Genomic DNA, 27,966 nt, shown 5'->3' with positions numbered 1-27,966 from the left:
AGCTGAAGACTTAAATCAGCACATTTTCAATGCTTTTATTTTATTTTTTTTAAATGAAGGTGACCTGGGTTCCCTGGATAGCAGTTTCATATATTTTTACTCGTGATTTATTTAAGCTCTTTCTATTCCACTGCTGATAGAATAACGGTACAGAGCAGCTGAACCCATTGGACCACAAATCTCTAAACTGTTTATAAACCCTTGATTTACTTAATGATCTAAAGCGTATTGCAGCTGAACTTCAGTCTTTGTACAGTCTTCCACTCAATTCATTTTGACATGGCACAGGTGTAAAGATCTACACTCGTGATGGCTGAATTCCGTTTAGCTGCTTCAGTTCCCGGGTCCTGGTGTTGCGCTTGTGGGCTCACTTGAATGACGGCGTCGTTAGTCTTATTAGTAACACCTGTGCGTCTCCTATGACCAGTCAAAATAGACTTGAAACGCTAGATATGAATCATGCTTACTGAAAGTCAAAAATGAAAAGTTTGACATCCAAACAAATTTAATGTTGAAGTATAAAATGAATAGATTCTGTATGTAAATACTGCTCATTAATCAATATTCTTCATCTTTGTTTTACTTCAATGAATATAAACATTCATCCAACATGGTGTTTGATACTGTGTCTTTGGATTCAGTCACTTCATAAATCTTCCGTCTTTATCTTCTTCCAGGAGAACAAACCGTATCTCCGCCCCAGCATGTTATGAAGAGTTATGAGCCAAGTCCGGCTTCCATGATCGCACTCTTAAACTGATTTTGTTAGTGACACACAATGTCAAATCATTGGGTACCAAAGGCAGATTTTAATTTGTAGCTTTCATTCTTTTTGTAGGCCACCAAAAATATTTCACAAGTACCGTGTTTGACTTTAACTTTGCTTTATATACATTTTACCTAATAAAAACAGTCCGTCAGACATACAGCGCTCATCTTTCAGTAAAACAGTCTGGAAGTGGACTGGAGGATATATGTTGAGTTCATAATCATTCTCCTTGCTTGACCTCCATCAGGCACAAACCAGGACAGCCATGAGCACTAGAGAAGGGAAGAGAAGGTTTTAGAAATAATGAAATCTGGTTGCAGATTTTCCTCAGACTGTCAGTTCTCACCTGGTGTCTCCGAGCAGCACGACCACGGACAAGGTGCCTTCTTGGAGAGATCTGAAGAGCTTCCTCAGGCGGCAGTCCAACTTCCCCATCAGGAGATCCATTTCCTGGTCCTACACAGATTACATAAAGGAGTCTTCACTGCATGCGTTCAATAAATCAGTAACTGTACAAGTCTTAAGAGCAAATCAGAAATGTACTAATTATTTAGATTTTGCTTTGTGCATCGATTTCAATCCATAACACTGAGCAGGATAAACTGTCAGACAAATTATTTTAATCGAGGAATAAATCAATATGAAAAGCTCAGTTTTCTATCAGGTTTTTATGGAAGCTGAGAACAGCCACACTTGCCATCATTTTTTTGTAATGCGGTTATCTCAAGATCACAAGTTAATTATTTTGTTATCTCGAGAGAAAACGAGCTTTATCACCAGATCAACACGTTATCACTAGAAAACAAAAAGGTCGTTTCTGCCCGTTAACTTGTTACGTTTATCAGAGATCAGCAGTGCGATGCCAGCGTGCAGATGTATGGTAAGAAGACGTGACTTTAAACGCCATTCATGATAAAATCATCGCTTTTTGTGACATTAACCAAAGAAAGCACAGCGGTTTAATAGCAGTTATTATAATGAGCCAGATAATATAATCACCTTGACCTGCCTTCATTGTTTAAAATGACCTCTTTCAATCATTGCAGTGTAAATATAACTGTTAACAAGAGGTGGGTTATATAATTGTCTTTATTCAAAATAGGTGCTGGCACTTTCAGCTTCCCATTTAATGGCGTCTTGACAACTGTAGCAGCTGACTTAAGATGAAAATCACAGATCAGGAGCACATCAGTCCTCGTCATTTCATTTTTATTTAATTTAGAGCTAATTTTATTCTGGATTAATAAACATGGTTTAATCCTGGTCAGCCTGAGGCGGAGCTGATGAGGCCACTGTTCACACGCAGCAGCTTGTTTTTCTTTACCCTCCACATCCAACTACGGGGACTACTTATCTCGAGAAATCATCAGACACAAAATGAACCCATTATCACAAGAAAATGAGCTTTGTGCTCTCAAGATAACGGCCTTAAAAAATAAATAATCGCAAGCAGGGCGGTTCTCGGCTTCCGTAGGTTTTAAGTCTAGAAAACATCTACTCCTGAACTGCACAAATATCCGTGGACTGTGACGCTAAAGTATTTCCCAAAACAGCTGACGTCTTGGGCTGTCAACCACATAGGAACAAGCATACAGGACTATAGCTACACTAGTACCACCAGTGTGACTGTTTGACACCAGAAAAACAACATTTCTGGATGGATGAAACCATATTTCTCTCTAATAGCCTTTATTCTAACGGGGCAAAACAAAATAAAAAAATCGAACTTTGGCACCAGAGAAGAAGCCCGTCCAATCTGTACTTTGTCACTGGACTGTGTTCGCATGCTGACAGACATGTTGTGTCTGTGTGACAACCAGCTGGACGTCGATGCACTCTTTGTCTTCACCTGAGAACTGGTGTTCCCGTGGGTCCTCTCCTCGCCTTCCGCCGCTTCGCTGCCGGTATCCACCGCGCTGACCCACGAGGGTAAGTGCGGCGGAGTCAGGGAAGGACAGACGAGGTAGTTTTCCCTCCGGAGATCCTCAGAGTTCCTGAGGGCCACGTGTTTATCCGCTGAGCTCTCAAACTCTGTCAACCGGAGACACTGTTAAGAGACGCACGGACACTTTGTTTGAACGGTACGACAAGTAGAGTACTTTTTAACTCACGTATGTATGCATGTTTTGCATGTTTTCCACATTTGGCAGGCAGGACGACTCTCTCCACCGAACCAAAGTGACCGAATGTCTCTCTGATCGTCTCCTCGGACAGTTTAGACTCTCTGGTGGCCTTGAGCTGCGACGTGCCGTTTACTTTCGCTAAAGGCGACCTGTTCTCCGCTCGAACAGAAGTGACACCTGGACATTCTGCATCCGACGCGCGTCCATTGACCCGTGGAGAAATTTGTAGCTCTTCAGCCATACTGGGGTTCAACTTAACGGCATAGAGGTGACTGGTGTTGAGACGGTCGCACATCAAAGCATCAAGAGTCAGATCCAGGTCCAGCATCGACTCGTACACAGGCCTCTGGACCTAGAAAAGGCACACGCGAGCGAAGAGTCTGCAAACGTTTCTGGAGTAACTTCCACTGTAAAGTAAAAGGAATAAGTGACGGAACGCATAAGGAAAAAGGGGGAAAGAGAGTTACCTTGATGGACTGGCCCTGCATATTAAGTCCATTCAACGCTTTTATAGCCAGCACAGCGCCCTCCAGCAGCTCAAACTCTACCTCTGCATGAACCTGGAGACCAAACGTAGTCAGAAAATACAGGTACGATTAATAAAGGACAAACAAAAACAGCTTTTACAGCTCTAGTTTAAGAGGAACTGAAGCGGTAATTTTCACTGCATCCTCAGAGGTAGTCAGTTGTCCATCTGTGACAGAAACGCTGTCAATTAATAGTAAATCTTAAATGTAGGTGAGATGTACCCTGACAGTTGTGGTCAACATTTTGATATTTCGAACCGGTCCAAAGCAGCGAAACAGCCGCCTCACTTCCCTCTCGGAGAAACCGGCAGGGAACGGCCCGGCGAACACGATGCACATATCCCGGAGGTTCGCGCGCGTCTGCAGGACGGACACACGCGTTAAGCAGCACATTGAAACAACGCTTTAACTTGAATGCATCATGGTGTGAATAGATGCCCTCACCCTCTGGTGCTGGTGCTCCTGGTGAGGGTGGCACCTCTTCAGATGGTCCGAGAGGGAAGAACACTGGAGCACCGAGAGGAACGGACACTTGGACTGTCTCCTGAAAGAGGCCAACACCTGAAGGAGGCGAGATTTAGTAACAGAGGTGAAGAAGGGGAGGAGTTGGTTAGAAAGACACAGGACATTCAGTGAGTGAGAGGGGAAAAGGAGGCAAATGCAGCAAATCCATACGCGCATATTCACCTATAATCCAATTAATCATAACCAAAGTCCTCTCTTCAAACAAAAAGGGCAACTTCATTCATCTTTCCTCTCTTTGTCACTGTCGGTTGTTAAATTAGGCAGAAATGCCACTAAAGATTTTTCATCAAAACCAGATACCCGATGATTTTCATCACCAAAGGAGACAGGGATCCTAATACCTAACTAACAGGTTAACCATCAAAAGGACTTGTACGCACCACAAATGGAAAGATTTCATATTTTCGGTAAAAAAACGACTTAATTTAGTGTGTTTGATCCGGTGAAAGGTCAGACGGCTCCAGAGTCAAACCCTTCTCATGTCTCACCTCTCTGTCAGAGCTGTGCCACTGCTGATTGGACAGATCCAGGGTGAGGTCCGAACGCTTTCCCAAGAAGGCGACTGACCGGCCGAGAGTCTGTAATATGTCCGCAAACCTGCGCGAGAAAAAAGAAACGCAAGATTTACACTGTGACTGAAGAAGTGAGAAAGACTTTTTGATGAGATTTTAATGCTTTGATTAGTGACTGGAGATATTTCTAATCATATCGGATTCACAAGAAGGCGTTAAACATCCTAAAACATTTATTTTGTTGTTGGACAATTAAAGCCTAGACAGAAAATGACTGATTGAGTTAGAGTGATCGGTAGACTCACTGGTGAAATGTTAGCTCAGCATGGAGGAAAAACCCAGATGAAAGATACGGTTTGGTGAGGACATGGTGTGAGTAACTGTGGTCAGGTGTAAAGAAGACAAAGAGGTTTACAGACAGCATAACGTTTTGTACCTGAGACTTGGTTTGGGTGCAGGTTCACATTCAGCGGACTCCTCCACTAACGTGTATCCCCACAGCTCCTCCAGGTGAAGCTCTACAACCTGAGAGTGAGCATACACAGAAAACAAGATGTCAACTGTGTGTGAGTGTGTGAGTGTGAGTGTGAGTGAGTGAGAGAGAGAGAGAGAGAGAGAGAGTTACCTGACGAGGTCCCATTTTGATAAAATACTGAGCCAGCTCCAGGGCTGCTACAGCATCCTCAATGGGATTATGACCCTTCTTCTCTTCAGTTTGAATTTGCCTCCTGGAACACAAGTGGAAAATCTAATTAGAAACCGTGGTGGGTGAGACGGAGACAGCGACAGAGACAGAGAACTTACTGCAGCATGACCTCTGTCAGGACCTTCAGTTTAAACTTTTGCCCAAAGTCTCTCCTGTACAGCAGCGAGGTGTCGATTACATGCTGGTGGATCAGCTGCAGGCAGGACACAAACAATACAGGTCAAAACTTTATAGAACAAATGTATTTGCTTTTGTAGAGAGTCTCTCCAAAAATATTCTGATACCTATTAATAATATAAATAAATACATTCATATAAAACAAAGAAAAAAACACATATACATTTCTTTAGCCACTAAAAGCCACTGGTTTAATCTTTAACAATGTATCCAATTCATGAGTCAAGATGAAGTGATGAGAGCTGTTACACGTCGTATACTGAGGCTGCCCTCAGATTCATGACACATTCAGACATACAACAAAAATACCGTCTCACTCAGAATTTAACTTTATCCTGATGGTTCTATTGATGCGATCAGGAATTGAAACGTCAGTATTGACTCACCTTCAGAGCCACGAGGTCGTTGTTTACCGAATGTCCCACCAGAACCGCGTCGCTCGGCAACAACTGCCTGAGCTTCACTTGAACGTCGCGCAGCGTCGTTGTGATCCGTCGCAACATCGCTGCGGTTATACCAGAGAACCTATCGGAGCGCACACAGCAACAGATATGTGTTTTAGCTTTTTAACACAGTGATTGATGGTGGGTATCTAAAAAACACACATCTGTGTGTGTGTGTGTGTGTGTGTGTGTGTGTGTGTGTGTGTGTACCTGGTGAGGTAGTCGAGTATTCGGTTCTGAGGTTTCACCAGTTCGTCCAGCAAACAGTTCCCATCACTGTCCACCAGAGAGACGCGAGCCAACTCGTTCCCTCTTTCTGTTAGACACTGAAGCACAACATGCACACACGGACATTAAAAAAAAATGTATGTATGTATGTATATATATATAAATATATATATATATAAATAATAATCCAGATTCTACCTGTCTCTCTGTTGCAGCACATGCTGCAGTGTTGATTGTTTGAAACTGTAGGACTGTATTCTACAACGCAAAGTGTGCATGGAGTGTATAACTGAGAGCATCCTCTCACCATTTCACAGTCCAGTCCATACAGAGGGCTGCCGTCAGTCACGCAGTCAACACAGTCTGTGCACACAAAGTCCTCAAAGCCCGGCATTCCTGGAGACAGAGACGAGGAAAAGAAGCTAGAGAAGGTGGAGGTGTGGACGGAGACGGCAGCCAATGGAGAGAGAGGCCACGCCCACGCTAACACAGCCAAAGTCGAGCTCTTAAAACAAAGCTCTCTCTCTCCATACAGTAGTAGATAAATGAAAAAACACTTTTTAGTCAAGACGGGGAAAACAACGACATACAGTTCGCAGCCTGCTACAGTCTGCATTTTAAAAAGCCCTGAAAGCGTTATTGTGAGAGAACTTTATTTGGCAGGCTTACGGTGGATGTAATGAGAGAGAGAGTGAGTGAGTGAGTGAGTGAGTGAGTGAGTGAGTGAGTGAGTGAGTGAGAGAGAGACAGAGACACTCACCTTTGACAGGGTAGTGTTTCTTGATCATCTCCTCCTGGGGGAGAACATACGCCGTCAGTCCTCTCTTCTGTGTCCCGAACTTGGTGATTACTGGGTGAATCCTCAGTGCTGCAGCAGAGTGTAATAACACACACACACAATAAAGAACAAGAAACAACCAAACTGTAGCTGAGGTATACTATTTCTGATTAAATGCCAATTTAAAATAATGTGATGATATTCCCGAGGATGCATATTAAGGCATTCAGAGGAAGAATATTAGTCAACAAATGAATTGTTGATGCGAGGCATTTATAATAAGTTTGGAAAATGATATTAGCATCCTTTAATAATGAGGATAGCTGTGTGGGTCTCAGATAAAACCGACTCTTGCGTCATACTGGTGATGTCTTTATTCATTGCCCGGATCTACACACAAAAGATTCCCACCTTTGTGCAATTCACTGCTTCCACTGGGCCTTTGTGATGGAGCGTCCGATTCCGGGACTTCACCGCTGAAGATTCCCGACGCCAGGTCGGTAGGTGACGGAGTAAAGGTGACCCTCTAAATAACAACGACAAACAAGGTCCAGCGTTGAGCCGAAACACTGGCACTCATAGCGGACATCATTGTGCATTTACCATGCCGGTTACTCACAGTGGTGTAGCTGGTCCTGAGGTGCCGCAGGGTGAGGTAGTGTTTGTAAAAGTGACTCTGGGTCAGCCCCTCCACGATCACCACATTCACAGCTTTCACCCTCTTCTGATGTTGGAGGCGACACCAGCTAGAAGACGCACAGGCGGATAAAGAGACAGAGGAAAGAGACTAAGTGGCGTGGCGTTTAAAAGGATCATTTAGATCATCGTTAAGAGCGCGGGGGACGCGGTAAAAGCGCTTTACAGAGAGTTGTTTCAATGTTACTACCATAAGTCATCACCTGGGCTGGTTGACGCCACCTGTTTTCCCCAGGGCGGCATAGTGCAGCAGCTCCGTCAGCTCACTCGGCGTAATTGGTTGTTGAAGGCGGTCAAGCGGCACAGAAATACTCGGCGAGCGTCCACGCGTCTGCGTCTCCTCACCTTCCTGCTGCACAGTTCTTAATCTCTTGGCCTCCCTGTGCGCTGTGGGGCCGACGCTCCGTCTTTTCCTTCTGTTGCATGTTTCTGCTGCTGATGGAAGCTCACCAGGTGTTTCTACTGGGAGGTGAAGACAAATGTTGAAATGGCATCGTCTCATGGCTGTCGAACATTGAACTGTATGAGCTGAGGTTCATGGACGTCTATGGAGTTACACATGTGCATCTTTAAATTCATATTGTTGTCTTTTGGAAAGTAGAACACAGGAGTGCTATGTTTAGCCAACTAGGGTTGTGTGTCAAAGCTCAATACTTGCAAAATGTTTCTGTAACTTTGAATATCAATAACTGACAGCTAAGCCTCAAGTGCTGTTTACTTATTCTTTGATCAGCTGTATTTTGGAATGTGGTTGCTTTGTATTAAGACAAAATATAAACAGAGAAAAAGTGAAGGATTTTTGAGATTGAAGATGAATGACTACATATCTATACCACCCTATCCCCATAATATAGGAAATAACTCAAAACTGTTAGTTTTACTGAAAGTAACTGCAGGTAAACTCCATGACGAAAGAGAGAAATGATTTGAAGACAAACATGTTTACAGTACAAACCTGAATGTCAAGCAATGAAATAAGTAATGGATTAGTATAACGTTAGGTATCATATGCCTTTGTGGTACTATTATGAGGGGATGTGTGCATTTAAAGCATATCCGGTGACTGTATGATGGTGTTTCCGCTGCAACTTTCAGGTAAATAAAGTAAGTTTAAGGTTTTTTTTTTCTGCAGGTTCAAGTGAGTTGATTCCGGTGGAATCTGAGCTTGTACTGCTGTACAAAGCTAGCAAAACTAAAGTGAGAAGAAAGAGTAACAGTTAACAACTAGTAACACTACACACCTCGCTTAGCTAGCTGACTTACTTACTCGTTTAAAGAATAAATTACACTTATACATTTATAATGTAGGAGTATTTATAAGTTAAGTATACGTGTGAGAATAGTTACCAGAATACAAATATATACATACCAGATGTTATGGATCCTGAGGGGTCTAAATCCATGTTTTTCTATCACTGGCAGAGGCTAAAAACACATGGCTATGAGGCGCAGGCGCTGCTGCACGTTACAATTTGTGATAAGTTAAAAAAAAGATGCCAGCACTACTTCCGGTTCGAAACTTTTAAAAATAAACGAATGAAGCTAGAACTGTAGTCATGGGTTTTAGTCAGTCAATGTAGCTAAATTGAAGAATTTAAGAGGTTTTAAAAAAAGAAAACGCACATTACAAATCAGACTGACGCTGTATCGGCATGTAAATATTAACAGTCGTGGTGTTTTATATGTGCTGCAGCATTTCATGCTTTTGTTTTGGTGACTATATGGTAAAACCGGAAATACAGTTCGCTCAGTTCAGTTTCGATGAACTCTACGATTTTTCTGCGATCGACTATTTGTTTCTGTCTAGTCTCACTTAATCGAGCCCAGACTGATGGATGAACATTTTAAAAAAGCAGCGCGATTTTTGCTGCTTTTTCAAACATATATTTTGTGAAGTTGGTTGCTAGAAAACGTTATGTCTACAAAGAAACTGGCCAAGTAAGTGACCGATTAGAAAACATGACGTTGTAACGTAATAGCCTTAACTGTTTTACAACCACGTTGTTTACGTGCAGTGCTTGAATATTGTTCAAATAGTCAGCAGTACTTGCCCCTAAACAGTATATTCAGTAACCCTAAGTAGATAGTGGTAGTTGTAATAGCAGTAGTAGTAACGTTAGTTGTAATAGTAGTAACGTTAGTAGTTTAACGTTACTTCTAACGGTGGCTCCTCGATCCCTTCCTGTCTCCACAGAGAACTCGGGTTATTGAGGCAGAGGAGTAAATCCTCTAATGGGTCAAAGAAATCATTATCAAGTAAGTAAGATTATTTACATTTATAATGTGCATACACAGTTCATGTACTTGATCCCCTCGTCACACTGTCTGTTTTCTTTCAGATCAGATATTTCCATACCTTATTGTGATTGATTTTGAGTCAACTTGCTGGAGAGAGAAAACCAACTACAGCCAGGAAATTAGTAAGTATCCCTTTTATATGTCACATGTGGACCATTGTTACATTTCACCCGTACTGCTGGTAACGTGTGTCCCTCTTTCCTGCCACGCCAGTTGAGTTTCCTGCTGTTCTGCTGAACACATCCACAGGGGAGGTCGAGTCCGAGTTTCACACTTATGTTCAACCCCAAGAGCACCCCATTCTGTCCGAGTTCTGCACCGAGCTCACCGGGATTACACAGGTGACCGTGTGTGTGTGTGCATAAATACACTGCTCCAAACGTACCAGTGCACCTTCTGGTGCCGTGCGCTGTCAGTAGTTTTGCATCACATGTGAAATCTTCTTTGGTTCTCTGTCCCACAGATTCAAGTCGAGGCAGGGATCCCCCTTCAGATCGGCCTTTCTCGGTTCAGCCGCTGGCTGCGAAACCTGCAGCTGGAGATGGGTGTGGTGTTTCCCAACAGACCACAGAGATCTTCTGCACCTTCACCTTCTCAAAAAATGTGTACTTTCGTCACATGGTCAGGTAAAAGTCAGCTGCTTTGGACTCAGTTAATGAGGATCTTCCCTGCATTGGAAACAAGAGCACAATTAACATCAACTAGAAATGTTATCTTCTAACGTTACAAATCGTGTACAACAACACTGGTTATCTGGCTCCGTGCTGTTGCATGATGTGAAATGAAAAGGCTGCTTTGCCTCAACATTATTTATTTTTCTTCATTTGGAAATGAAGTGGATGAATTGATCTTAAAACACACTGATAACTTTAATGTGCCTCCGTCTCTGTCAGACTGGGATCTCGGAGTTTGTTTGCAGTACGAGTGTAAACGCAAGCAGCTCCATAAGCCTGATGTGCTCAACAGCTGGATCGACCTGAGAAGCACCTACAAGGTCAGTGGGAGCTCAGTCTGTTGTCTTTCATGTTTTATCACTCATGCTTATAGCTTTACCTAACAATTGTTTAGTGTACCAGTTATTATTTCATCTACAATATGAATGACATTTTATAGTTATTGCATATTCCCATTTGAAGTTACAAGGTAAAGTATTCAATTTGTTTATTTTGTGTGACCAGCTGAAAAGGTATTCGGCTATGAATGACATGTAACCAAGAAAAGCAGCAAGTCTTCACACTCGTGTCGTGATTAACCAATTTGTTGGTATTTTTCAGCTGTTTTACGACAGGAAACCCAAAGGCCTGAACGGGGCACTACAAGATCTGGGGATACAGTTTTCAGGGAGAGAACATTCCGGTATAAACAAAGTTAAAAGTTCTTTCGTCAAAATACATCCACACAGAAAATAGACTCAATCTGAGCCAGCGTGTCCTGTTTTTCCTCCTTCCTCAGGTTTGGATGACTCCCGAAATACAGCTCAGTTGGCAGCGAGGATGATGAGGGATGGGTGTGTGATGAAGATCACCAGGAGCCTGGAGAAGGTGAGTGGCCGTCATCCAGCGATGCATCCCAACTCCTAAATCCCCCCCCCCCGGCCTCCCTTCTGTCTTCCCAAGCAAAACCCGTCGTGGATGATGACTTTATACGGAAGTCTTTGTGGATGAAGCTCGTTTGATTCAGAAATGTAAAACGTTTTATTTTGTTTTAAAACTTTCTTCTAAAAATAAACAAATATATAACTGGACTGTTGCAAATCCTAAACTCTGATATTCATGACATTTACTAGCTATTAGACGTTTGTGCGTTAAATGTGAAGTCAATATTTCCGGACACTGAATAAATAAATAAGAGCAAGATAAGGAAGAATTAATTTGACTGCTGTTTCAACCAAAATCAGGAATGGATGATTTTATGAGTCACTGATTATGTCTCTCATCTTCTTATAGATGCCATTAAAGGTCAAATCTATGTTTGGAAACACAACTGCAGACAACAAAAAAGCCATCAACGATAAAGAGGAAAACGCACCTACGACAAACAAACCCTCATCGTCACGGACTCCTCCAGAATCATGTCGGATCAAATCATGTTCAGAGAACATTTTAAAGGATTTAGACCCAAAGAGGAACTCAAGTTCTGTACAAATCTGCCAAAGTCTGATCTCACCAAAGACGCTGCTGAATGGTACGACTACGCCACTCTGGGGCTGCAGCAGGAGGTCAGTCAAAGCGGTGGCTGTGGCTAATATCTCCTCTTCAGTTATGATAAACTGTCCTTCACCACGCGATAACAGCAGCAGCAGCAGCCTTGTTCTGTGTTCGACTACTCTCGGCTGCCTTTCAAATCTGCCTCAGACACACCAGCCGTCCAACACGGGAGCACCGGTAGAAGATGAAGGTGCGGAACTTTTCGTGGAAACCGAGGACAGGTGTGGTTCATATGATGATGTGGTGTTGGAGGGTGATGGTGATGTCATTGGAGAATTTGACGTTGATTATGTGGCAGATTTTGACAGCGGATGCCATGTGTGGGAAAAGCCCGATGACGCACGTTCATCTTGGGATCGGGTTAAATTCAGAGACAAAACAAGCGAGACAGTGAGCGATGAAGGCAAATTTAATACTAAGATCACCAGTTGGTCCTCAACGTCTAATCACTTACATATAATCGGGCAGCATTCATTGATCCCAGAGCCCAGTACTTATTTTGCTGTGCCTGAAGCTGTTACTCGGGACTCCAAATCAAATCGGCACAAATCAGGACTTAGGACCTCTCTACAAGTACAAGAAAAGCCAGACGGGCCTCATAAAATCCCTAAAGCAAACCCACCCTCTCTACTCAGACACAACCTCCATATCCCAGAAAAGACCTCCACCCCTTACACCTCATTTGTCCGGCCTCAAGCAGTCGTCACAAAGCACCGAGAGACTCCAAAATCTTCCTTCACCATCTTCACCGACCCAGCAAAACCCTCGCGTGGCTCTTTCTGCGCCTCCAAGAATGTCCTCTCCTCTCTGTCGACCAGCGTACTCTCCTCGCGCGCCAATCGTTCCTCCGTTTCTGTGACAGCGACGGGAGGGCAGAGGATCACAGCCCCACTGTGTGCTTGCGGGCGTCGTGCAAAGCGCCAGGTCGTATCCAACGGGGGCCCGAACCAGGGGCGAGGGTTTTTCTGCTGCCCGGTCCGGCGGTCGGGCAGCGGCGGAGGGATCCAGAAGGGCTGCGAGTTCTTCAAGTGGGAGTCGGCTCTGATGAAGAGCAGTTCAGTGGGCGCTCCTGCTGTCGGGTCTTCTGTCTCACTCTGTCAGATCAACTCCACTCTGAGTCGTCCAGACCACAGGTCCACACTGAGAAAGAGCTACTAACACAGTGGAGCTGAGATATATGTTCTACCTCACAGAGACTTTGTGATATCATATTGTCATGTTGAACCAATTGTTTGTCAAAAAAATGTTTACTTTGTTTAACTTGTTTACATATATTTTGTAAAAGAAAATTGAAAATGTAATAGAGCTGTCATTTTATTGACAGTTATTTCTCAAGTAAATGTATTGATTCCATTTAGTCTTTCATGAAAAATTAATTTTATTACTTTTCTTTATTTCATATCATCATGTTTGATTTAGGATGTGAATGTGAAATGAGCATAAATAAATAATCACAATCAACTATTAGTTCATATAATGTTAGTGATGCAGTTTTCATTGAAATAATCAAATCAACCAATAATGAACATTGATAATAAACTTCATTTTCTACGTGTTGTACAGTAAGAATGCTATTTTTGGAAACGTGCTTTCAAATGAAATGTTGAATAAAATGAAGTGACTGTTTTAATCTTTAAATGTTGCTCTGTGTTTTGAAGTATTCACATCCGTTACTGAGGTTACATTAGACTACAGAACAGCATTAGACCTCATCCTCTTATTCAAATAAAATTGAAATAAAAATAGCAACATTTTTTCTTCTGAAATGTTGTAGAGTAGAAGTGTAAAGTAGCATACAAAAGTAAATACTCAAGTACCTCACTGAGTAAATGTATTTAGTTTCCTCCACCACCAGGTAGTATACAGCAGGAAGTCAATAATCCAAAAGTGAACGATGCTTCGCGAAAACGCCAAAGGCTTTTGTCCCTCTTCACGCTCCGTACAGGACAACTAAAAACGTGCTATGTTGTGACTGAATGAGACATCGGTTCTCTGAAACAGCTGCGGTACTGTGAGCACATATTTAAGCGGGACAGACTGTATCGTTTTGTAAAGACCACATGGCTCTTACGCTGTTGTCTCTGCACCTTTAACATCTCTTAAATCTTAGCCTCCGCTGTTAAGCTAACGGCTAATAAAGCCGAGGAGGGACAGTAACGTTAACCAAAACAACAACGTAGCCCGCTGCCATTGAGCTTAGAGACACACAAGGGTTTATATCTGTGTGAAGGGTTATCTGCGAACATGTCTGCCGCGTCCAACGACTCGAGGAAACGGAGCAAGAAGCGGTATGCGTCCGGCAACCACCACGGCAAGCGGTGGAAGGGCTCGCGGGAGCTGGAGGTGGGCATGCAGGGGATCCTCATCACGTGCAACATGAACGAGAGAAAGTGCACCGCGGAGGCCTTCAATCTGCTCAATGAGTACGCCGACGAGCTCTTTGGGCCCGAGAAGGTGAGTCCAGAAGCACTGTGATATCCCGTTCCCCCCGTTTTTTCTGTTCCTGCGTTATCGTGCAAGTTGCAGCACGTGAACTGCGCCCTACAGTAAACAGCATCTTGTATCAGAATTCATTTGAACGCCAGAGCAAAAGCGTGTCATTGTGCACATTCACATGTCAATAGACTTGAATAAAACTGGTCAAGCTCGTCTCTTGTTCAATACACACTAAGTCACAGTGTGTGGAACCAGGAAATACGAAATTATTTAAATCTAGTAATCTAAGCAAACAAGTACAAATTGAGTCACAACAATTTGTGTAACTAAGTAACTTTCAAACTAAAATCAAGCTGGTTTCAGCTTATCCAATTTCAAGAATTTTAAATTGAATATTTTTGGCTTTTGAACAGGTGATGATTGGAATAAAAAATTTCAGGGGATTTTTCAGTACTTTATTGACATTTTATAGACAGGTAATTCAAGTTGCACATGTATTACGGTGTTATTGACACGCCTTTCTTATGATCTCAGCTACAAGATAACAATGGGAGCAGCAGTGAAGAGGAGGAGGCTGATGAAGATGTTGAGGTAGCGCTGAAGAAGGAAGTGGCCTTGCTGAAAGCATCTGGAGCTAAACAGGAGAGGCGCTTCCAGGCTTTAGACAGTGGAGCAAACAATGTCATCTTCATCAAAACTCAAAAACTGGGTAAGTCCTCTTTTAATGAACGGATCATTGACGTGTACTTTATTTTCCTGTATTATTGTGGCCACAATTAATTTATGTTTCTTCCTCGCATAGAATCGGACAAGCTGGTTCATCACATCCTGTCTGATCTGCACACCACCAAGAAGAAAAAGTCCCGCGTGATCCTTCGGATGCTACCGGTGAGAAGCTAAAATTCACTACTGTCAGCGTAACGTGTGATTTAACAGCTGCAGAATAGAAAGACGTTTTGAGTTTATTGAAATAAGGCTGCAGCCAGTTGATTAATCCCTTTCACGACAATCAAAACTACTGTTACAGTCATTTAAGTTTCATGTTGCCGCCATTGTCTTTATCCTTTTTTGTTTTTCTTCTCATCCAGGTGATGGGAACATGCAAGGCCTTCCAGGAAGACATGGTGAAGTACCTGACTACTTTCCTGGAGCCTTGGTTCAAAACCCCAAACTGTGGTACCTACCAGATCGCCTTCAAGGCTCGCAACAGCAGCCACAACAAGAGAGACGAAATCATCAAATCAATCGCAGGTAGAGTTGGACTCTAGATGAATTTGTTGGTCGATAAATTTTGTCTGATGAAAAGTGATTTTTCTGATCATCTCTGAACAAAACTGAGTCATCCCTTTTTTCTTTTCTTTTTTGACCATTGCAGGTCTCGTGGGGAAGCTGAACCCAAAGAACAAAGTTGACTTGACCAACCCAGAACTGACAATCATTGTGGAGGTCATCAAGGCAGTGTGTTGCATCAGTGTGGTGAAAGACTATGCTCTGTATAGAAAGTACAATGTCCAGGAAGTAGTCAAAGAGGACACGCCGAAGCCCGATGTGACCCCAGCACCAACGGATGCGAGCACAGCTGGGGAGAAGGATGCACACGATGCAGAGGAGACGACCAAAGAAGAGACGAAGAAAGGCGGAGGAGACAATGACAACAGTGTGCCAGAGGAAGACAAGGCAGCCAAAGGTGACGGGAAGTAATAGCTCACATTTGAAAAAGCTGATTGTCAGTTTGTCAGTCAGATTTTTTTTATTTCTATGTGAAAGGTTAAAAGCAAACTGAATCCACGACTCGACGAAGGTTCGCAAGACTCGAAGAGAATCTGAATTTAATTTAATATCTTTTCCTTGTATTCATAAAGATATCTATGATGCGTGACTTCATTGAGATGTCCATTTTTAAATAAGTGATTTTTGAATTAACCGTACATGTCACCATTTTGCAGCATAACTGCCATCAGCTGAGTTTTTTAATGCTGAATTTTATTTTTAATCAAAAATGTCATTTAAAAAAAAAAAAAGTGTTTTGTTCTGGTTAACTGGTGTGTCGCATTTAGTAACTGTTTTTTAAACTGTTATTTCCTGAAGCAGTCCCTGAATTAAAGTTATGTGTGTTTGAATGTTTTTCCACAAATCCTTATTTGACAGTACATCATATTTCAGTGATTATCATAACAGGTGGGGCTACATTCCTGCATTTCACATCAGGTAGTCAAATGTCCCGTTTGTCTTTGTCTCATTAACCGTCTCTGTGGTTCTTCTCTGCACCACTAGATGGAGTTAATCCCTCATTTTGTAGCGACGTGGCCATCTGTGTGAAAGGTCTTCTGATGAATCATTTATCAAAATCTATAAAACAATCTACAGATTTTCTTTGCTGCATTGCAGTCTAATTTTTTTTCTATGTCTGCTTTGAATCATTTTCTAAATGTCTTTCAGCTGTTTGTAATAATGAACGATATCGGCTTTTATAGCAATGTAAAAGACTAGATCATGTCTCAGGACAGATGTGGTAATTTGTCCGAAAAATCTAAATCAAAGGACCACTGACGCTCCATAAGTATGTGGTCTATACGCAGGCAGAGGAGTATTGTCCAAGTTTCTGTGTTTCTCATTTATTTAGCAAAAAAAAACAAGCAAGCAACAATCAGAATCCGCTTAATTTGACTCCGGTTTTCAGGCGAATGAACAAAAAAATGATGCGTATCGCTGTCTCTCTATATAATCATAGCTTACCTCTGTGCATGCTGGTCCTGTACCTGCCTACTTATGTATTCATAACCGCAGGTGCCCACAGTGTTACCTAATTCATTAACAAACCAACAAAAAAAATAATATACTAAACATAAAAAATAATTGAACTAAACATAACAGGATAAGCTGAATCTAAATCGATCAAAAGTCCAATCTAAATAAGGAAACATCTAGAATAAATAAACAATACTACCTATGAATACAATAACTAAATACTAACAAATACATAGCGCCTACAGATGTAGCATCTTAACAAGCTACTTAGTAAGGACAGCGCTGAGGATGAGGGGAATGTATTCAGTTTTGCAGGTGTTTGGTCATAAACTAAAGTAATGAATAAGTTAAATGATTGTGAAACTAGATGAAAAGATCACCAACGTCAGTAGGATTCATCATCTGGGGACCATGAACGTCTACAAAATGTCCATCCAGTAGTTATTGAGATATTTCTGGATCAAACTGGTCACATATGATGAGCTGCTTTCTTTCTTTCTTCTTCTTTTTTTGTTTCCTGTGTTTGCACAGATTTTAAATCAACTCAGTTTACAGGTTTAAGTGAGAACAGGTATGTCCAAAGGCTTTCTGCAAAGGTCATGAACCTCTGATGGTTTGTCTTCTGAAGGTACTACCAGGAGAACTTGGCTTTGTTTCTGGAAAATTGAGGAGATCCTAAAAATGGTCGCTGAAACCAAAGCGGTGCATTGTAACTGCAGCACTCCGCATTACTCTGTCTCCGTCACGTACAGTTGACACACACACACACACACACACACACACACACACACACACACACACACACGCATGAACAGAGTTGTGAATTTGCTCTGCGCTCATTACACTTGTGCTGAACTGTTGCTGTGACCCGTCAGTCGTTATCGCCACCACATTCTGCTAAAACTCACAAATTGCATTCGCGCTGGCTCTCAGGTGCCCTAATCAGCGTGACCTGCTGACAAGCTTATAGCTCCACCACAAGCAGGGAAGGAGTGGATGTTTTCAGCCTGCCAGTGTGTTATTAGTACAATGCCAATTAGACGGTGTGACTAGCCTACATAATGGCTAACGTGCAGAGATGCCTCATAATGATATCACAGCGGCGGCATCGTAATGGTATCTCTGCTGTCAGGTGAAATCTTATGGAGAATATTATAAACGCATAATTTCCTCGAAATGTCAAGACAGTTTTTATGACTGCTGAATGTTTTTGTTTTTTTTAAAGTACAACAAATGCAGGTTATTGAAATGTTTTATTCAATTTACTTTAAAAAGACAGTTTTAAATATTCACCAGCCTAATCAAAATCAAGAGAATAGTTGCAGCACTAGCCGCTTGGTGTTGTCTACAGGAGGAAATAGCCTCTGATGTTTTAATTGCCCCCGAGGCCATTTCTAATTAAACCTCAGTTGGCACTGAAGCCCACTGCTTTCCAGCCAAACAGGCATACAGACACGTACACGCTGCTCTGCCACCCAGGATTGTACGCTCATTCAGGTTTAAATGTCACAGGCCTGTGAAACAATCGCATCCAGAGGCGCATGTGCACACAGTCCCCAGGGTCAGGATTAGCATCCATTGGTGTGGCACCATATCTGACCTTTATGAGTGGCTAAGTAGTACTCTCCAGGGTCTCATTTGTCTCACTTTACCCGAACAATGGCCTCAGCCCCCTCACAACTGTAGCCTCCTCTCTCACAGTGCAGAGTGAACACGCCGAGGCTCATACTGTTGAGCTTCAGGGGTTTTCAAGGACTCCATGTCTACTTTCACTTACTCTCATGTGGTTAAAATAACCGTTAAAGCCCCTGAAAATAAGTTTTAAGCGTCACATTATAACCTACCATAGTTAATACTTAATAAGCTAATAATAATAAATGATAAAGTTTAAATTAAAACACATTCGGTTTTTATTGAGAGTTTTTTACTGCTTCATTAGAACTGTGTCGGTGTGATTTTATTAAATCGTATTGACAGTGACCTGACAAGCAAACAACCCCACAGCTGTCCTCACGTTGTGATTCAAATGTTTCTGCATTGTGATTGGTGCATGCAGGTACGTGACATCACCATCTCTAACAGAGACCCTCCCACTGCACCAGTGGAAGGAAAAAAACACAAATACAGAAGTCTATCATGTGAAATAACTAAAAATGTACCAATTTAGGCAAAATGTAGTTTATGAAGGACGCCATCGATCACAGTAACAAGCTGATGGAGATTGTTTTTCCTTTAATTGCCTATTGGTTAGGCAGCTTGTTGGTTTCACACCAGTATATTGCTTTTAAAACCAATTAATAAAAATGGTTATTTTACTGTCTGAACAAATTAGAATAGTAACAATAATGGCACACATTGTTATGAAGGAACGCATTAAAGCAAGACCGCGACTTAGAATGAATGCAGCCAAAGATTAGAGAGTAGCAGCAGAGCTACATTTGTCTTCTGTCCTGTCTCATTATGCATGTTGCAGATTTACTGTGCCTTGCGACATCTCGAGGGGTCCTAACCCCTACATTGGAAACCTATTTATATGGTGTATTTATATTTCCACTTTTAATTAGTTTCAACCGCATATTACCTTACACATCAGCATTTCCTCATTTGCCATTATGCGAGATTGTCAGACCTCTTAAAGCGGAGCTATCTGCGTCTCCATGTCTGCATCTGTCACAAGCACTGCAAATGTATGCAATACGGTGAAGTCCCAAAAAATCATGAGCACGTACAACAAACACAGCTGCATTCGCTTGTGGCAACTCGCAAAGTTGTCACAAGTAGACCAACACTGACTGAATGTGCTGTTTGTTTGATAACAAATGATGGCCTAAAAAATGACCGCCGATTATGGGCTTTGTCATACTGGTATTTATTTTGTTCAGAGCTGTTGTATAGGCAGGCTTTTCTGTTATTTTGTCCATCCCTAGGTGTTAGTCTGTAGCTTTCCAGAGGCTTTCTCTTTTGTCACACACACACACACACATGCATAGTCAATAGATGCACACACCAATGATTTATTTATTTATATCTATTGTTGTCAATTGGAATATGATTTGGAGGACATCTATTTCTCCGAGAGATGCTGTGTGTGTGCGTGTGTGTGTGTGTGTGTGTGTGTGTGTGTGTGTGTGTGTGTGTGTGTGGCAGCCAGCTATGTGAATGGGGTTCAATAATGAGAAATGCTTATCAAGCCTCTACAGCCTGTCAGCTCGCTGCTATTAGCTGTTACCCCAACAATCCTACAGGTAGGCCAAGAGTGCTCGTATTGCTTCCAAGCATTCCCATTTGTCCCCGCAGAAAGGGAGCAATCAGCGGACGGATTTAGTTGATGAGGATTATGGGAAGTAATTTGTGGAGGAAATAAGTGGGCATTTTTAAGGGGTCTATTAATGTTGTGAAATTAGTTTTCTTAATACCTGGGCTGAAGATGCTGTTTGAATGCAAATCACTGTTTATGTGATTGGAACGTGGACAAGAGGAGGAGGAGGGAACAGTATGTCGGGCTGAAGAGAAGGAGGCACAGAGAGGAGAGAGCATAAGCGAACAACAAATTTAGGAGCAGTTATTCTCTTCCAAACACACTCACACACACACACACACACACACACACACACACACTCACACATCTACTCACTCATTCTCATCAGCGGTATAATCCTCGCTGAGGGTGCTTTCCATATCACTGGGTGGCTTTTGCTGCAGAGAGACGCATTTTAGCATAATGCTAACAAGAACCTTGACAATTAGTTAGACAGCAGAGGGGACGTGGGGGCAGAGAGGCGGCAGGGTGAGCAGAGTAAAGACGTGAATGAAAAGCTGGGGGAAATAGAAGAACAGGAGACTGAGGAGAGGAGGTGGAACTGGGACATCAGCTCTGTGACTCTAAAACAAGCTTTACTTTTCCTTTCTTTAACTGTCCAATGATCAGCGCTAAGAGAAAGTGGATCAAAGCCCGATTTCACTAATGAGACTTGTATGAATTTGCCCTTATTTGTATTGAACACAGAGAAAGAACTCAGCCTATGAATTGCACCAAGACTCCTAAGATGTGATTGAAGCCATATAATTTGGCATTTCTACAGGCAACATACATGTACATGCATTCACATGTTATTAGCTGCACCGATACTGAGTTTAATCTTACAATATTCTCACGCTGTGGGCTACGATGCTAGTACATCCTCAGCTGCTCATGAGTAATGCATCAGAAACTGGAATGTAAAACTACTGTATGTTTTTAAAAACCTCTGAAGCTTGTGCAGGAAATGTTAAAGCTTAGTTACACAGTAAAACATTGTTATTACAGTACACGTTATGGGGCGAGCGGGTCGTCCTCTATTAAGGTTAAAGGACACTTTGAGATGTAGACACTTCTGCATGTCATAGTTTCTTTGAGCAAGACATTGAGCCCAGCTATATATAGCAGATTTATAATTTACCACAAACCCTTTGTTTCAACAGCAGTATTAATGTTCGGTTGGGTTTAAATAGGTTAGCTTAAGTAAGCTTATACTATCAGCAAAAGTAATTAGTACGATATTATATAATTGGTTAGCAACAACAATGCTGTTAAGAGAGGACGTGTTTGACTATACACTTTACATAACAAAGATTCTTGCCTCTCCCTAAATGTTACGTTTAAACTGCAATACATATTTTAGTCAAAATTGAGTTAGACTTTATGACATCGGTTTCACTATATGAAAAATTATTATACTCTAGGATAAAACAAAGTTCTGCAAAAACAAGATGTAAAATGTTCAATAACCAACCACAAAATAAAGCTAAAAACCAAACGGCAGAGGTATTTAGCTAGCTAGAAAGCTAAAATAACATAGCTCAAGCTTATCAGGTGAAAGATAGCTGGGCAGTTAGCCACCGCTAGTCTGAGCTGATTCACTTTTTTACAACACACTCTTGAGAAATATCAAATTTAAGTAGCTGACACCTTGGTAATTCAGTTATCTAATCCACAAAACTAAATCTAGCTAATTTAGCTAAATCATGTCATAATGAAGAAAAAGAAAATAGCTAAACTAGGTAGCAGTGACTGCCATCTTAACTTATGCATTTTTCCTCCTAAAATGCATAAAATAACACTCTATGGTAACTTTTCTATCTGTTACTTTTCTATCTGTTACCAACCTGAAAACTTTAATCCCTATTTTACAACTTCGCACCACTTCTGTAGAATTGCTCTCTTGCTGGAATAATGTTTATTATTTAAATTAAATGTATGTCAGAGATACGCTGATAGTTATAGAAAGTTGATTGGCTTTATTCTGTTTGCCGTTAGACGTGAATGTTTGGTCAAATGCTGCTCATTCTGTTGCTAATTCTGTGTGTTTTTTTAGGGGGAAGATCTCATTGGATTGGACAACAGCTGCCGCGGAGGATTGAGAGTGTGACAGTGAAACATGTATATGTGATTTTCAGGCAGATGACAGACAGACAGAAGGGCTCCTCAAGAGGACATACAACTATAACAGGATTGGAAATGGTACCGACCAGCTGTAAGAGGTAAGAGAGAAAGAGCAGGGGATGAGAGTCAAAGTGGGAGGAAGGAGGGGCGGCGACTCAAGGAGGAGTGTTTGCTAGATCCGTTTGAGAGGGAATTAACTGTCATTTAGCCACAAAGTTGACTAAAGGACACATTTGGGTTTGTTGCAACAGCTTGAAGAGATGGATAAGGAGGGTGGAGAAAAAAAAAAACGATGGACGAAAGGAGCGAGCTATGGGATGAATGAAGCCATTAAACACATCATCAAACGCTACAGGCACAGCAGGGGGCCTCAGGACACAACCGTCTGAGAGATGGGTGGTGTGGGTGCGTGCGCATGGTGTGTGTATAGTTTTGTATTGGCCAAATAAACCATGCATCTGCGGGGAGAGGAGAACAGTGGATGCGGGGAGCGTTGGGGGGGGGGGGGGGGGGGTGAGGACTCTTTACGCTTCATATTTACACCCCTTTCAAACGCGCAGACCGACAGATACACAGTCCTGCCCAGAGGTTCTTTGATGCTTGTCGATACCGCTGCGTGATGATGTCATACGGCAGAGAGCAAGGGAGGGAGGCATGATCAAAGGAGAGAGGGAGGGATGAAGACGCAGGAGAGGATATCCAAGACAACAACGGGACAAAGATGGCGACCGCTCCTGCTTTGGGACGTCCACTGGCGTCCAGACCTCCGGATCACCAGGAGGAACCCCGGCAACGCAGCAGGTGCATTCACGTCCCTTATTCTAACAGGATGACCACCGGCATGACAAACTGGAACCACCAGGACAACCTCAGCCACCATTACCGCCGGGCTAGCACGGTAAGCTTTCCGTCTACCGTAGCCTCTCCTCCGCTGCCGTTAAACCATCAAACCCTCAACGCCCCGATGTCCGGTTACCATCGCTCCATCCCAAGTATTTAACATGAGTTGCCGTTCTTTCTAATAACACATTTTCTACCCATTTTCTTTCTTTTTCTCAGCTCCTTTCATCATGGTCTTTTGGCCGTTAATATAGGCCTCTCTTTGCCATCAAAGGCAGCACATCAATTGCCTTGACTCCCAAGTGTATGTGTGAGGGTGAAAGAGAGAAAGGGAGAGTGGAGAAAAAAAAGAAGAACACCATGTATCAAAGATCAAGGCACGCTTTCATGCCTGATTTTGGCCCTGGTTGGGTTTCGCTTTCCATCATCTTTCCATCCTCCTTATTCTCGCTGTTCTAGGGCTGCAGACGCTCTCCGAACCCATCGGCGTTACCTCCCAAACCATATTGCGGTCCATATTCCACATTCGCTAAAAAAATGAAATCAGACGCTTTTGTGGGGTAATAGAAGCAAAAGGCTTCTTTTTTTTTTGTCCCCCGTTTTTTTTTCCTTGAGAATATTCGGTAGCTCGAAGGCTACTGGGCCAGAGCTCTGCCCCAATGATGACAATACGTGAAACAATATTTGAATAAGCAGCAGGAGGGCAGGCAGCTAATCCACTGTGGCTAATCCAGTATTGGTGCAGGCCATATTGGTAGCTGGAGTATTCAGCCCCATCACAATACACATCAGCAGGACGCCATGGCAGATATACTGACACTCTCACTACAGGCATGGCTGGGAAAGGCCAGCAGATGGATGGATAGGTGGATGGAGGGATGGATGGATGATATAGAGATACATGAATGGAAAATGTACGGCTGGGAACCCTTGCTATTGATGCAGTGGTTTCTTTATTTCACATATTGTCTATTCTTAATTAGAGTATTTTAAGAGAAAGAAAAAAACGAGGGAGTTGTAGGATTAAGAGGACTCTCAATGTCCCTCAAAGCTCTGTGACATTGTCTACTTTTAAAGTAAAGATGAACACAAACAGACTCGAAACATCGACATTGAAACAAACTCACTCTATGTCTCACGTAATAAAAGGATCCACTGTACTAGATTCTCCTTATCCTTTGTTTTGTAGCCACCATTGGAGCCACGCAAAAATACTCGTCTCCAATTAATTATCTTAAAGAGCAGAGGTCTGTTCCTCTTTCAAGGGGTATATAATGAAGATTTCACTCTCTGTGAGCATCTAAATGGGTCTTTGTGCTGGGAGGCCCCCAAGAGATAAGCCTGTTTCTGACAGGCCTCCGTACAGACGCCCAAATCTGCTGTGGCAGCTGGAACAAAGGGACCCCTGAGCTGGACCAGCACACTGACAAAAAGCTCCGTCTCAGTAGGCTAAGGGGGCTGCCTCAATTTAAGAATTAATAATCCAATTTTATCTTCACTGGAAATAGTTTTTTTTCATCACATACTTGACAATATTTAGAGAGTAATTTATTGGGTCCTCTGTGTCTTTTCATTGAGAATGTGCAAATAGTTCAAACTAGCAATCAAGGGTCATCAGTCAATGGATATGGATCCTTCATTTGGCATTGACATTATAATTAATCAGTACCAGCTGCAATGGATGGATGAATAGATAGATAGATAGATAGATAGATAGATAGATAGATAGATAGATAAATAGATAGATAGATAGATAGATAGATAGATAGATAGATAGATAGGTAGGTAGATAAATAGATGGATAGATCCTGTATTGTATAATGTCATTTAATGTCATTTTATATGGCGATATCATTATAATTGCCGTGATATTATACATTCCCTGGAAATTTTGTTGAGAAACCAAATAATTCTCAAGTAATCACGGTAATTATTTACATACATTGATGCAAAGATTATTTAAAAGTCCAATGTTGCCATGAAGCCATCATTGATTTGCAACATTCTCACAAAAGACACTTAGTCTTGAAGTGTCACAGAAGGAAAAGCACAAATGATAAGAATGATGGTGGCTGAATTCCATTTAGCTGCTTCAGTTTCAGCCTTCTGGTGTCGCGCATGCCGGCTCACTGTCACACTTTCATGGTTTATTGGGACATTTGACTTGAAAGGAGCCATCGTTAATGTCATTCTGGATGCCTGTGCTTTTTCCTACTGTGACATGTCAAAGTGTCACAATGCTGTGAGAAAGTACAAACTAGAGATATTAAAAGGGTGGACACCCCCGGTATAAAAGGTGTGGCACGATCTCTGAACGATTTACAGTATATTGTTTCATGGTAAATATATATATCATATTTCCCAAACGTAAAATAAACAAAAATCACGAAAAATGTTCATCAGAATTCATTACAATCTAGCTTAACACATACTGAATATAAACGTTTTGAATGTGACTGCTGTTCATGTTAAAGTTCAGCTCTAACTCAAAAGGAAGGTAGTCAGTTTAAGCATCTACTCGTTCAAATAAATGTAGTAAGTTTTGTCACGATGTAACCTGACCTTTTCAGAGTTTGTATGCATTAAATTATAATGTTTTAATTAGCGAGCTTACATTTGCTGATAGGTGGATTGTGTTACTTTCGTTTGGACTGAGCCGGCCTAGCCGGTTCACCGTTTCTAGCCTTTATGCTAAGCTAAGCTATGTGGTATGGGTGGCATCGACTGTCTTTATAAAAGGATAATTCAGATTATTTGAAGTTGGGTTGTATGAGGCACTTATCCACAGTCAGTGTATTACCTACAGTAGATGGGGGTTAGCAGTTCAGAGAAGCAGATACGAGTACCAGCTAAAAGAAAAAATCAATGTCGGTTTAAGTGTACGTTACATTTACAATATTCTTTTAACGAATAACTGAAAGGGAATTCTATCTACACTGTTTTTGTCAACGGAGTCTTGTGGCTTTGAAGAGAGCTTAGATATAAGTTTCACTTTTAGTTCAGTTCCTCGTCTGAACGTGCTGTCTGACAGCAAGAGGAAGCGAGGAAAATACTCTGAATATAGCGTACACTTAAACACCCGTCTCACCGCTCTCAACATCACTTAAAGTGATATTGATTTTTTTTTTAGGGAAGCCTTTCTTTAAGATATCTATGTTTAGCTGCTGCCCCCGTCCACATCAGTACATTGCTTAGCTCTTGTTCTGGTACTCCGGACTGTTTCTTCAAACTGACGGAGTGCTGCCCGTCATCTACTGAAGGTAAATACAAATCCTCATACAACCCCGCTTCAAAAAATCCTAACTAATCCTTTAAACCTTGGCGAGAAAGCAAATGAGCGTATAGTTCAACACATAACGAGCTCTGTTAGATTCGTACATACAGAAAGAGAAAGAGTGGAGCATGCGGCCAGGTGCATTAGTGCCCCCCCTGTGTGATGACCTTTCTTCAGCTAAGAGCTCAGACCTCCACTATTTCTCACACACACACACACACGCACACACACACATACATTGTTGAGATTCATTATAGATTCATAAGTACCAACATGCCCCCCAACCCTCCCTCACCAAGACATCATAAAGGTCAAGTTCATCTTCCTCAGTATTCTCTCTCTGTCGCTCTTCCCTCTCTCCTCATTGTCTCTGGGGGCACTGCAGCAACCATAACAACACCAGCCTGTTGCAGCAGGAGCCTGTGCATGCATGTGTGTGTGTGTGTGTGTGTGTGTGTGTGTGTGTGTGTGTTTGTTGACTGTTATACAAGTCAAAGTGATATGAATACATTTACATAATGAGGCGGTGTTTAGCTCAGCGTGTAAAGTCTGCTGCTAATCAAACGCACTGTACATTTCAATCTTCGTTTTTCTCATAACCACCACTGGAAACAACCCGGTCTGAAAGGCTCCTCTGAACAACGTCACACTGGTTGACTGTTCAACGACAATTTAAATTGTTTTTAGGCTAAAATGACGGGTGGGCAATGCTGATCAAAACCAAATACTTCTAACCGAAATCCTCAATATCTCCATGCCAAATATGTGAGAATATTTTGGGCATACCGGTGCTTTCAAAAGGTATTTATAATAATGTAATATTATAATAATATACTGTGGATATGAGCAAACCGGCAACAGAACACACATTTTAAGCTATATCGTCTTATTAAAAAGACCAAAATCACAGACAATATATATTCTTATTTCACCTTATGAATAGTATATTCACATTGTTGTTCTCTGATGGTCTTCTCTGATTTCTACTGTTACAGGAATGTGAAAGGATGTCAGTTTGATTTTTAAATGCCCCCCCCCCCCCCTTTCTGCTCCCAGGTTCAGATCACTATGGAAAAACTGTCCATCCAGGAGTGGACAGAGATGAGGACGGGTGTCTGGACCTCACCTGAGCCACCTGACCCTTCCTTCTCCTCATGGGACAGCCTGAGCGGCTTGCAGGAGGCACGGTACACTACCCTGCATGTGACGGTTTGATTTAGAGGTCTTCTTTATTTATATTTAAAAGAGAAAATTAAC

The 27,966-nt window shown here is 42.0% G+C and overlaps 3 protein-coding genes across 3 annotated transcripts; 2 read left to right on the top strand and 1 right to left on the bottom strand.

Moving 5' to 3' along the window:
* Positions 1-584: 584 nt before the first annotated feature.
* Positions 585-8,915, bottom strand: rexo5 (RNA exonuclease 5). Its single transcript, XM_079159342.1, has 19 exons — positions 8,854-8,915; positions 7,688-7,946; positions 7,408-7,534; positions 7,200-7,314; positions 6,771-6,878; positions 6,318-6,406; positions 5,993-6,108; positions 5,726-5,864; positions 5,261-5,355; positions 5,082-5,184; positions 4,893-4,981; positions 4,433-4,541; positions 3,864-3,980; positions 3,642-3,779; positions 3,360-3,452; positions 2,881-3,244; positions 2,619-2,800; positions 1,116-1,225; positions 585-1,041 (listed from the first exon to the last, which is right to left on the bottom strand). Exons 1-19 carry the CDS (start codon positions 8,885-8,887, stop codon positions 990-992), a joined length of 2,439 nt encoding a protein of 812 aa, XP_079015468.1. The 5' UTR covers positions 8,888-8,915; the 3' UTR covers positions 585-989.
* Positions 8,916-9,399: 484 nt separating this feature from the next.
* On the top strand, positions 9,400-13,147 carry eri2 (ERI1 exoribonuclease family member 2; the record flags this gene model as incomplete). The annotated part of the gene is made up of 9 exons (XM_079159368.1): positions 9,400-9,422; positions 9,679-9,740; positions 9,824-9,904; positions 9,996-10,123; positions 10,246-10,408; positions 10,676-10,776; positions 11,057-11,138; positions 11,235-11,323; positions 11,729-13,147. 9 exons carry the CDS (start codon positions 9,400-9,402, stop codon positions 13,145-13,147), a joined length of 2,148 nt encoding a protein of 715 aa, XP_079015494.1.
* An 823-nt stretch (positions 13,148-13,970) lies between these two features.
* Positions 13,971-16,526, top strand: thumpd1 (THUMP domain containing 1). The gene is made up of 5 exons (XM_079159862.1): positions 13,971-14,443; positions 14,960-15,134; positions 15,228-15,313; positions 15,514-15,676; positions 15,801-16,526. Exons 1-5 carry the CDS (start codon positions 14,234-14,236, stop codon positions 16,124-16,126), a joined length of 960 nt encoding a protein of 319 aa, XP_079015988.1. The 5' UTR covers positions 13,971-14,233; the 3' UTR covers positions 16,127-16,526.
* Positions 16,527-27,966: the final 11,440 nt, after the last annotated feature.

This window comes from Pholis gunnellus (assembly GCF_910591455.1).
Source record: "Pholis gunnellus genome assembly, chromosome: 5".
NCBI classification, from domain to species: domain Eukaryota; kingdom Metazoa; phylum Chordata; class Actinopteri; order Perciformes; family Pholidae; genus Pholis; species Pholis gunnellus.
Note: the sequence above shows the minus strand (reverse complement) of the source record. Positions and strands in the feature narration are given on the sequence as shown.